Consider the following 12,276-nt stretch of genomic DNA (forward strand, 5'->3'; position numbering starts at 1 on the left):
GGGGCGGGGCGGGGCGGGGCGGGGGGGATAGTGGATGGTTAAACCCATTTTCTGACTGGCTCCACTAATTTGCCTGTAATGACTGATCCCAGCCAAGAGAACCAAACTAGCTTTGCCTTGAGATGCCTTCAGCCTACTCCCTTGTGTCACAAACTGGGGTATGCATGTGCCTGCCAGGAACCAGAGGCTTTCTAGAGGGCCTGAGAGAGAAAGGCATGGGAAAGCAGAAGGGGAAAGGGAAATATAGATGGAGGCACAGGAAAAAGAGACAGGAAGACTAACTCTGCCATCTCTCTGAGGCTCATGGGGAGGTGTGAGTGTGGTTGTAAAGACACAACATGCCACTTCTTGTTATCCATAGCTGGGAATCCTACAGTTACACAGCAGACAACCTTCAAAGGGGTCCTGTGCTCCAGAACTGTATGGGTGTGTCATGCTGGAGCATGGCTTGTGGCCCTGGGTGCTCGGTGTCTCCTTGCAGTGCTGGGTTGGCAGGGAGCCACGTGCTAACCACCTTCCGTCGGCCCTTGCAGATCTTCCACATGACCTATGACCTGGCGAGCGCGGTGGTGCGGATCGTCAACCTCATCGGCATGATGCTGCTGCTCTGTCACTGGGACGGCTGCCTCCAGTTCCTGGTGCCCATGCTGCAGGACTTCCCCGATGACTGCTGGGTGTCCCTCAACCGCATGGTGGTAAGTGCCCAGTCTTTGACCCTCCTCTCCCCCTTTCCCTCCCCACCAAAAAAATCATTCTCAAAAGCCCCTGTAACCAAGCAGCTCTGTGCTGGTCACCCCCACCATCCGCAGACATGTAGCATCTCCCAACCTGTCCAGCAGCCCTACTCTTCCTTCCACTACTCTCCCTTCCTCGTCTCTCCAGTCATCCCCTAGGGTCTTGGCATTGGGACGGGAGATGGGATGCCCTTTGGAGACTCCTCTGTGGTGCGGGAGGCAAAGGATTGAGGAGCTAGACGCCAAGGGGGGCAGAGCCGCCCTGGAGCCTGCTCCTGGCCGCGCATAGACGTTGGGAGTCTGGCTCCCCCTACTGGCAGGAGAGGGCAAGGGCAAGGCTTCAAGAAAAGGAGGCACACCAACCCTCTTTTGTGCGGGGAGCTGGCAATGGTACGTCCAGGGAGGCCAAGTGACTCCCCTTAAGGGAAAGCCTGGGTCTAAACCACAATTCGACTTCCTTGACACTACTCCCGCTGCAGCCTGGACGTCATCATTCAACCTGCTTGGTGCCCAAGTGTAAGACAGGTGTGTTTGCCCTTCCCCCTGCCCATCTTATGGACTGCTGTGCAGAGTAAATCCAGGCTTGCATCACACCTGGAGAGTAAACCACACTGAGCAGCACTGCAACTTCCCCTGCAAGGAGCAATGTCTCGGCCTCCTAGCAATAGCCAGGGCTCTTTTGCAATCTGCACTGTTTGTTATGGGTGAGATATATAACATATGGTAAGTGGCCAGTGAGCTCATGGTGCCTTTCAAAATTTGTTGGGGAATTCAGGATCCTTTATTCAAAGGGACAATGTCCAGTTGATTAAGCAGAAAAACTGACAAACCTTAAAAATCGCCTCTTATTGCAGTTCTTAACTTCTGGATTCTCTCAGCCAATTTCTTCTTAAAAATGAGGCACTGATGCAGAAAGAAACTCCAAATTAAAAAGGGCTGCTAGCTTCCCCTACCTCCCTGGAGCGGCACTGTGGGCACGTGCTGCCTGTACCCCTGCTGAGTTTGCAGCCACAAGCCTTCATTTCCTGGGGGCTCATTTTGCTCTTACTGCTCTAGCAGTTGTTCACCTCCTGTTAGTGAAAGGTGCCAGAGCGATGGAAATAGAGCCCAGAGTCCTTTATTTAGGTACAGAAGAAGCACAACATGGGTAGTATCTGTATAATTGTGCTGCTCTTTTTATTTTGATAGCAACTAGAGAGTCCCATTGTGTATTGGTTGTCCTACAGGGATCAAGGGATGGGCCTTTGCCCTGCAGAACCTACAGTCTAAACAGAAAGAGATAGCCTTAGGGGAAACACATGCACAGAAGAGGAGTGAGTTGCCCAAAGTTATGCCAGGGCTGGGATCTGAACCTACGTTTCCTGACTCCCAGAGCCCTAGTCACTGGTTCACATGGCTCCTCCCTGGCTGAAGCATGTCTAGCTTCCCTCAGTTACAGTATCCCTACAGGTGTTGAAAGGTGGCTGCGTCTCTTTTGCTAGTCAGTACTGACCCTGCCAGGAGTGTTTAATGGTCCCCAAGAACTGAAAGGAGAATAAATGTGCTGAGCAGCCCTTAAATGGGAGCAGCTTTTATGCAGTTCTCATTCCCAAGCTTAGTGGGGGGAAGGCTTTGCCCCCTATTACCGCTCTCCTATAAACAGCCTGGCACTACAGAGCCATGGCAGGACCTGGAGGGAGCTGCAAATCCAGGCACATGTGAGGAGCATGCTGAATTCAAAGGCCAGCTCAGAACCAAACTGCAAGGTGAGGAGAGGAGATTAGAGGCATAGGGCGTGCAGGGAATGAGGGGGTATTCCAGGCTGATTGATGTGAAGCCCCACATCTGGGGAAAGGCAGGAAACAGCTCGGGTGGTGCCAGTTTTAGAGAAGGGATGGTCCAGGGCTTAAAGGAGACCTGGGTCCATGTCCCTGCTCTGCCACAGTCTCCTTGTGTGTCCTGTGTGGCAAGTTACTTAGCTTCCTTCTGCTTAAGCTGCCCAAGTATATGAAAGGGATAGTAGCCCCGCCTTATCTCACAAGGGGCTGTTGAGGATATGGCCATGGGAACCTCCATGCTACCTATGATAGCTTTGGTGGTGGGAAGAGGCAGGTATCCTGTAGACCCATAGGCTTTCAGTGAGAGGTGAATTGGATATGGGTCTGTGGAGCTGTCGTTGGACATGCAATGGCTCCCAAGCTACAGAATGGACCCATTAGAGAGCCAAATTGCTTATAGAAAAATTGGAGCTTACTCAGTGATCTGCAAAATCAAGTTGGGGGAATTCTCTGCCAGCCCAGTCAAAACCCCGAGGATGAGCATGTTTGTTGCACGTGAGGAATTGCCCTGATGATAAATGGACTGAAGAAAGGAAAAAATGGGACCGGGGGAGACAGGTCCCAGAAAACTGAGAGCAGAAGGGAGTCTTGTCAGCAGAGATGGGGGACTGATTTAGGTAGAGAAGAGACCTAGCTGCACATCTGGCCAAAAGGCAAACTGAGACCTAGTGAAGTGAATTTTGGGGCTCCAAACATCAGTTCAGGCTTTACAAGTGGTTCTTGTGTCTCTGCTTTGGCACCTCAGCCCACAGTTCTGCCTTGGTGCTTCCAGCCTAGCCATCTACTTAGCTGCCAAAACCCATAGAGACTCACCCCAAAATTGCTAGAGAAGGATTGCTGTTTCCCAGCTGCTTCCAAAAGGCCTGTTTCTTCACCAGCAGAAGCCAAGCAGGCTCCCTGCCATTTCTGAGCCATAATGAAATGGGTCTTCGGCCGCCTGCAGACGTGGTCCAGCATGTTCGAATTAGAACGTGGCCAAGCAGTATCGATTAATCGAGTCTGTTCTGCGTTCTGATTGGACGGCTCCAGCATTTCCTCCGTGTCACGTGTATGAAGCCCCCACATTTCCAAATGGGCATTTTAACTAAACCTCATTGAATGAGCTTTAATTAAAGCGCTCCCGTGGCCATTTTGAAACATGGTGAGGCTTAATACATGTGAGGGTAAGCCATTTTAATTAGAGAAGCTGTCTGGGAACCGCTTTAATTAAAACAGGCCCCCTTCACCTCTGAGCATGTGTATAGGCAGCCTCAGTCTCCGTTGAGAGCAGGGTTGCACCTCTGTAGCATCTAGTAGCAACTCTGTAGCATCTAAGCAGCAGATGCCTAATCCAGCCTGCTGAGCCCAGCCTTCACAGCTGCACCAAGGTCCAGATTCTTTGGCACGTGCAGGGAGATCAACTACATGACTCAGAAATGGCAGGGGAGGCTGTTTCCAGTATTAGTTGCTCGGCCTCAGTCTCAGGGTAGCAGTGTTAGCTTCCCTGCAGGGCACTTTATTAAAAAAGGGAAAATACCAGTGAGATCTGCATGGAGGCATCTCCACAGGACCCCGCTTGACAGTTCCTAATCACAGAAGTCAGATCTCCGTTAAGACCTGAATGCTGCTGGAAGCACATGGCCAGACTGCCTGGTACTGCACTGAGCAGATATGTCCTTCAGGAGAGGCAAGTATCCCCCCGGTCAGATATGGTGACCTTGTCTATGAAATATTAATGGTCTTCCCCCTTGCCACATGAAGGCTGAGTGAAGAGATCAGCTCCCTCCCTCCTGCAGCATGAGGGGAGCCTGATCCCATCTGTATGCTAAAGGCACATAGCTCCTGAATGAATCTCCCTGGGGATGCTCACCTCTCGCCATGCATCCAGACTAGCAGGCCAGCTAACCGGCACATGCCCTCCCTGCCTTGCTCTAGGATGTCTGGGCAGCTGAAGACCCACTTTTATCAGTAGGGGGAGGGAAGTCTTTGGTTCTCTAGTTTTATGCGGTCTTTCAGTGTGTGAAGGCTGCTAGCAGCGCTGACTAAAGATTAGCAAAAAACAGGCATATGTTTGTGCAGACTTCCCTCAGGTGTCTTACTCAGCCTTTGCATCCCAGCCACGCTAGTCCAATCCCTGTAGCTGCCCTGATCACTTCAATCCAGACCTGCGGCTCCTCTCTCCCTAGCCCTGCTCTTCCACCAGTTCCTGCTCCATGAGCTATCTCTGGTTTCAGCTCGGGGCCCATGACTCACAGTTGAGCAGTTCTGGTACCACTCAGTAGAGCACAGTGATGTGTAGAAACTTTATCCAGTGTCTGACAGCTCAGAAAAAAAAAACATTGTGTAAGCTGTCCTCTCTAGCAGGGTCAGGCAGGGACAGTGCAGGGCCCTGGGGCTGATTTAGGCACGCAGGGGCAGTGCGGCACATGGAGTCTGATCTGGCCCCACATCATTCGTTTGGCCCATAGGGCCAAAAGGTTGAGCACTGCTCTAGTGAACGCCAAACAGTGATGTTGTCACCAGATGGGCTCATTGCCAAGGTGAAGCTGGAAGGTTCATAAAATATGCCCAAAGCAAAATAATTTGGTTGGGGTTGGGGGCAGGGCAGGGGTCTCATTACGCTGTGATTAGGTCGTAAGAGGGGCTTGTTGTGGAGTGGATTACCTCACCTTTGGTATAAGGGCCTTCAGGAAACCATTGCCTCCCTCTGTAAGCAAACACTGAAGTTAGCTGTGTTTCCTTATCTCCAGGCACATGTTTTTAGCCAGTGGGAAGCCCAGTCTTGCTGCTGCTGATTTGTCCTCTGAATGCCATGAAATGTTAGTGGCACAAGTTTGGGCGACCAAAGGGTCCATCTCTTTGCCTGTGGACTGTGATCTCCTCCTGCCCCCACCCAGGGCCTTGGCAGCAGTTATCTGAGCATCCTTTCATCTCACTCTGATCTTCCACAATGATGGATTTGCTCAATCACTTGCAATGGGATGCCCCTCCAGCACCACCAGTGTCCCCTAAGCAATGACACCCAATCTCTTCAGCGACTTCTGCAAACTGTGCTGAAGGGATATTTGAGCAGGAGTAGGTAGGCCAAGCAGATTATGGGACACTCAACAAGGCCAAAACATGTTATCTCCTCCATGCAGATGCTTCCTGAATAACAGGAGAATATTCTAACACAGGTTAACCTCAGATGTGCTCTCAAGTCTGCACACATCCCTGAAGCAGGTTCAGACAATTCTGCAGATCAGTTTTCTATTGCTTTAAATGTATTTAATGGCAAAAGGCCATGTTTATACATGTGAGCTGCACTGCTTGTCACCGTCTCAAGAGAGTTCAAGTAATACTAGGACCCTTCTCTAGCTGAAATTATACTAGTATGGAGGTGCTTATACAGGTTAGCTATTACCCTACAAGGAGAAGGATTGAGCTGTACCAGTTCTCTTTATAAAACAGCCATGGCTACCAGAGGCTTTGTAGACTACAGCACCTGGGTGAAGTCTAAATGCACAGCTGGGGATTGAGGGTGTTGACTAGGGGAAAGCTCAGCCTCACCCCAGGCACCCAGGAGCACTTCTGGGAGGAGACTGGACTGCAGTTGGGGAATGAGCTAAGGTTTTCTTAATGTGCATCATTGAATGGTTGGAACAAGAGGGCAGGCCTAATGGTGGCCCTATATAGTAGTATAAATGGACCCTAATGACCCAGATGTGCCCAGTGAGGAGCACCTTCTGCAAAGTGCTAAGCCCTCTATGCTTACTGAGCTCACCAAGCACTCAGCAGATCCTAAAAGTGCCTGACACCATGAAATGGTTGTGCCCTGGACATCTCACTGTAAGCCAGGGTGTAGCCCTGGTGTTTTGTCCACATCCTAACCTGACTAACCTCAGCCTTTCCTCTTAAATTTCCCTTGCAGTTCTATCTGGATACAGTGCTCTCCACTTCCCATCCTAAACCCAAGTGTAATGTTGCACTCCACTGCCAGGTTAAACACCAGAAGCAGCCTCTGTAGTGGGTAGGGTGGGTGATTCCCTGTGGTCCTCAGGCCCCTGGGGGTCCTCAGACAGACAGTGTCTAAGGGGTCCTCAAAAGATGACTATCATCAATCAAAAGTATGTGAATACCCACACTTACAATTCAAAGGGGCCCGAACCTCCATTTGGAATTTCCAAAGGGGTCCACAAATGAAAAAAGATTGAAAACCAGTGCCTTAGAGACAGGATCTTGTACCAAGATGGGATCTTTCAAGCTGAAAGAGGCTTGAGGAAAGCACAGTAAGAAAACCAGAAAGAAAAAGTCAGTGGAGATGTTTTGTCACCATTTCTCAATGTGGGGTGAAACTTTCTGTTGTCTCCCCTCGGCGCAATGCTCACTGCATGGGATAGCTGTGCTTCCACTGTACTACCACCCCCACCCAATCTGGAGCATCTAAAGGCACATGCAGCCACCCCAAACTGGGCTGCCCTGTTTGCTTCTCTGGGTTTGCACTCAGCATTGAGGCTGGATACTCCATACTTACTTTATGTTTTTCATCTCCAGTGGTGAATCCTGATTTACAGGCCAGATCATTTCTCCTGGGGTATTTTGTATCCTAGGCCTGTGTCTCAGTCAGCAAGTCCCAGATAATCATGGACATGTATAAATGTACCCAACCTTCTTCACTCCCCCCATTCTTCCTCCTTCTCCCCCGCCCCTTTCCTATCTATAGGTACTAATATCTTGCCCTTCTGGGTATTCTCAGCTCCTCTGGGTACCAAAGTGCTCACTGTCACACTGAAGCATCTGGTGCCAGGGCTCCTGTGAAGCTCTTCTGCCCAGCATCAGCATTCTGCTCACTGCCACAGACAAATGACCCACTTTCTCTAATGCAGTATAATAAAAGAACATGTCCATTTAATGGGGAAGGTTCATTACACAGAGAGGGAGGGGGACTACACGGCTGTCTGCCCTTCTGACACAGGTGGCAGCCAGCATTATTGGGGCTGTCAATCTGCTGCCCGCCTTGCAGGTGATGTGCCATGGAAGACAATGGCTTGGCCAGTGTGACCGGTGAAGCCCACAATCTCAAAACTGCAGTCTGACCTCTGTAATACAGACCGCCAGCAAAGTCTGGCTGGGGTAGGTCTCATAATGAGGGAGTGCATGTGACGCTGCATAAGCAGTGGGGCTTTGTATAGTGATGGCTGCATGACTGCTAGAAGGAAGGTGGTACAGGAAAAGGGATTGTGGGTAAAATCCTGTAGTAGATTGAGGAGAATTTTCCTTCAAATAGGATCTTGCTAAGGTGACCCAGCTCTTGACACCTCAGGGTTTAGGTTGCTGCATGGCACAAGACCTCAGTGGTAAAGAAATGTGTCCAGCAGGAGCCCACAATCCTGCCTGGCCAACCTCAACAAATGGTGGGGCTGGCTGGGGTGGTGGCATCCTGCAGATGGATGCGGTAGCTCAATTCATACCCCCAGGCAAGCTACGCTCCTAAGGAAAGCTATCCACAAGCTGACACTCCCATCCACTGAAAGGGTGCAAATGTTGCCTGCCCTTCTCTATGCCTGACTCCCTTTGGTTATAATTGTTCCTGCTGACACAATGGACGGCCAGTTGTGTAGCAAGTAGGGAACTGAGACAGCAATTGCCACATTGTCCTCTCTGTTGTCTTGATGGCAGGAGTCATTTTCCTATGCAGTAGGTTAAACTAACTCCTCCTTTGTTAGCAAGACAAGCTCAGACAGTTTGGCGCCGGGAAGGAGCTGTATCTTCAAGGGGCTCTGAATGGGTTACTTCTTCTGTGTGCATTTTGCTGCTGCTTTTGTTGCTTTGTCGATTCTCGTTGCAAGTGCTAATCAGGACTGTCATGCATATCGTAACTGAATATAGCCTGGATAAGATTAGCTGGAGTCTTTGTCCACTTGTTTATCTCCAAACAAGGCAGTGATGCTCTCTGGAGGTTTTAAGTCTTCTTGATGGCTCAAAGGTGGCAACACAACACCCTGGATCTATTTATGATAATTACGCTTCCTAAAAATTTTCCACTGATGTTAGTAACATTAGGAATCCTGGTATAGAAGAGTCTTCTGCCTCTCTGACCCCTTCACTGAGCAGGGTTACATGGTGTTTAAAAACACTGGTGGCCCATCGACACCAGGGCTCTCAGTGTGGCTAACATCAGCAGAGCTGAAGCAATGGAAAGATTTAGGAAGTGTCCCTAATATAGGCACTGTCTCTCCAAAAAGGGGTCATAGAGCTATTTCCTAGATATACTTCACCTAGCTACCAATCAGCCATCCTGCCTTCAAAGACTTTCCAAGCTGCTCTGCCTAATATTTTTGGCACAGGCAGATCCATAATATTAGCATCTTCTAGGAATGGAAGAGTAATAAATGTGTGGATTTTGCACTTCAGTGAATGGCTACAGCAAAGGTATTTTTTGTGTTCATTGTAATAGCCATGTGCAATGATAGTGCAATTACAGGGGCCCCAGGATTTGGGGCCAGGACTGATAGCTACCACTAGACAGTCAATGTACCTGGTTTTGGCTTGTAAATTCAAGCTCATCTAGGCAGCCTCTAACTCCACTGCATTCGATCCTCCTTCATTATCTCAGGTTCGGGGTGCTATTGCTGTTCATGTCAATGCAAGAACAGAGATGGCACAGAATGTCCCCAACGTGTTATTTGACTTCTCACCATGACAGTGTTTTGCATCCTGGCCATATGGTCACAGGTGCTTGTGCTGCTCCTTGAGAGAAGCTACATTTTGCCTTGAAAATACTCCCCTGCCTGGGCAGGAACTTGCCTTTGCCAGTGGCCCTAACCTCCATGGTATATCAGAAATGAGCCCACAAATCTAGAACACAGCCAGTTAATGGGCTACCACATTGCTGTCTGGACCCACGTCACTTGTGGGAACTCCTACTTGTTTCCCAGTTTTGGGGTAGAGCAGAAATTGGCTGCAATTGCTATTACTGTACATACGACCCCATGGGACTAACCCAATGCACTGTGGCGTATAGCTGTATGTGAGGATGGCACTGTCTCTATTCATCCTGGGTTATTACTGCTTTCACCTCTCTGGATTTCCTTTGTGGAGAATTTGACTGGAAGGAATATATAGGATTTGTATAAAACCAAGCCAAGAATTTCTCCTTTGCCTATAGTTCAGCACCTAAATAAAACTCTCAGTGCTCAACTATATTCAGCACTCAGCAATTCTTAGCCATCTGACAATCAAGTCCCTTATTTAGCGTCACAAGTGCAGGCTTTGAAGCCTGACATTAGGCATCCATTTTTAAATGCATCTGTCCCAGGGAGCACATCCTTGTGTCCTGCAACACTATTTAAGCCTTGTCTGTCTATCTGTCTGTCTCTTTAGAATGACTCCTGGGGGAAGCAGTACTCATATGCACTGTTCAAGGCGATGAGTCACATGCTCTGCATTGGGTACGGGCAGCAGGCTCCTGTTGGTATGTCAGACGTGTGGCTTACTATGCTGAGCATGATCGTTGGTGCCACCTGCTATGCCATGTTCATCGGCCATGCCACAGCCCTCATCCAGTCTCTGGACTCCTCACGGCGGCAGTACCAGGAGAAGGTAAGGAACCTGCTTTGGAGCCAGCCCCCTGGGGTTGGTTTGCGCATGGCCTGGAGGCTTAGAGGACTATAAGTCACTGGGGTGAGTGGGTACAGTGAGCAGCTGGAGCTGAGGGGCCACCAGACAGCATAGGGATTATTCATGAGTGTTCATCCAAAGAAAACCCTAACTGATTCCTGGGGGAAACTGGCATGACATAATTAAGGGGACTAACAATGAGGAGGCAAGTTACCATCCCTTTGCCTGTGTCAGAACCCACTTTTACCTCCTTAAGTCTTCTTTGAAAGCACACTTAAATTTCCAGTGAGTGCTGCAGTCTTTTTAGCTAGCACTTTCTTTCAAGGAAGCCATGCCAAGCCCTCTTGTGTTCACAGGCAGCCCTGCGATAGCAAACCACCATGCGTCACCCACAGCTCCAAAGCGCCCAGCAGTTGTGTACCTGTCAGATCAGCCACCTGGCACTGTAGTCTCACAACGTGGTGATGTTGCCATTGCAGTACAGTGACATGTCACCAGCTCCTGTGCAAGGGGACAATCTCAAGGCAGTAAGCCTTGTGACATGGTCCCGTGATGGGTTTAGTTTGCTTCATGGGGTAGAAATAGATGGGAGCGCTAACATAAGGTGACCCAGCAAAAGACGTACGTGATTATGCTCTGCTTGGAGAACCCCTGCGTGTCTGGAGCATATTGAATAGGGGAGTCTGGTTGCTTCCAGAAATATGCACAGTTGCATAGTGCTGGTCACTAGCTTCTAAGTACCTCCGGACAGGGAGATACATGGCCAGGACATAAAGGTACCCACAGAGCAGATGACCAGTGCCTTCATGTTGTCTAGTGGTCAGAGAGCTAAGAGGGTAATCCTGGCCCTCATACCAGTTGGTGGGTTGATATCTGGCCAGTGTTTTTTTTCAGTCTCCACCTGTAAAACAGGAACCTGTAATTTATCTGAGAAAAGCATCATATACATCCACAAGTTTCACAGAGGCAAGCTTTAATGAGATATTAGAAGCATGCTAGCAGGGAGGGATTGTGGATTCTGGTCTAGAAACCTCCAGGCATATGGGACCTCGAGGCACAAAGATGAAGACGTGAAAGGTTGTAGAGGGAGTGGTGAACTGTGTAGCTTGTGGGGAGGGACCAAGCAGGGAGCAAAAGGAAAGAAGAATAGAAATAGATCAGACTTTGGTGGGCAGGACTTTCAAACTGAGGAAGTTTGAACTTGAGCTTGATCTGGAAGGGGAGAGGGAGCTGAGACAAGGAATTGAGGTAATACTGGACATAATCACAGTAGCAGAGCACACAGACAACTGCTGCTGGATTTTGGGTGGATTGGACACAGTATGAGAAGCAATAGCCCTGGTGAAAAACATTCAGAGCTGCCTGTGCAGAAGGTTTATACAAATGTGTTTTAAGTAGCATGTAAGTCCAGGACCCATGTTCAAATTCAGTGCTTAGTCTGGGGTGACACTTGCAGGGTTGGACTGTAGGGCTCTAAAGACAAGAGCAGATCTTGGCTGTTGGGGTTTAATTCCAGATCATCTTCGCAGCCCTGAGCTGTTGAGGCTAAACTGGCTTTAAGCCAGTGCGGCTGAACATGATTGGAGGTGTCAAGAATTTAAAGCAGGGCTCCCATATAGAAAGTGCAGCAAACAAGGCAGTTCAATCTTCATGGATCCAAACATGCAAAGGAAAACCTTTGCCATAACGGTAAGGTAGTGCACATACGGCATAGTGAAAGATGGGTTTCCTGTGAATTGGACTCACTTGTCCAGTAGTCTCCCAAGAACAAAATTGCAGGGAGTCAATTACATTCAATTTTTCTGTTGCAAAAGGGGCAAAAGATGGCCTAAAACAAATACATATTTACTTTCGGCCTTCTGAGAACTGGAATAGCCCTGAATGAAATGAGACCGCTTCAAGATTTGCAGTTTCGCAAGTCAATTTAGCACTCCGTCCTCCTGGGACAGCATGTCTGTTGGAGCATATTATAAGCAAAGGACCTCAACAGGTTTGCAGAATTGATCTGAAGAAACAAGTGGCAGTTTGGAGGCTTGGTCCTTGGGCCCGACCTGTTTAATATCTTCATCAGTGATTTGGATGAGGGGGTGCAAAGCACCCTGTTCAAGTTTGCTGATGACACTAAGATGTGGGGGGATGTGGGCACA

At 49.2% G+C, this 12,276-nt stretch overlaps 1 protein-coding gene across 2 annotated transcripts in view; it reads left to right on the forward strand.

Moving 5' to 3' along the window:
* Window positions 1-12,276, forward strand: part of HCN4 (hyperpolarization activated cyclic nucleotide gated potassium channel 4) — a 200,207-nt gene that overhangs the window by 137,005 nt on the left and 50,926 nt on the right. For both annotated transcript variants that reach the window (XM_019504487.1, XM_019504486.1), the window contains exons 3-4: window positions 534-695; window positions 9,893-10,111. In XM_019504487.1, coding sequence (XP_019360032.1) covers window positions 534-695; window positions 9,893-10,111 — 381 coding nt within the window. The remainder of the gene's footprint in view (window positions 1-533; window positions 696-9,892; window positions 10,112-12,276) is intronic.

The sequence above is a fragment of the Gavialis gangeticus genome, unplaced genomic scaffold (assembly GCF_001723915.1).
Source record: "Gavialis gangeticus isolate Ggan-Ray unplaced genomic scaffold, GavGan_comp1, whole genome shotgun sequence".
Lineage (NCBI taxonomy): Eukaryota > Metazoa > Chordata > Crocodylia > Gavialidae > Gavialis > Gavialis gangeticus.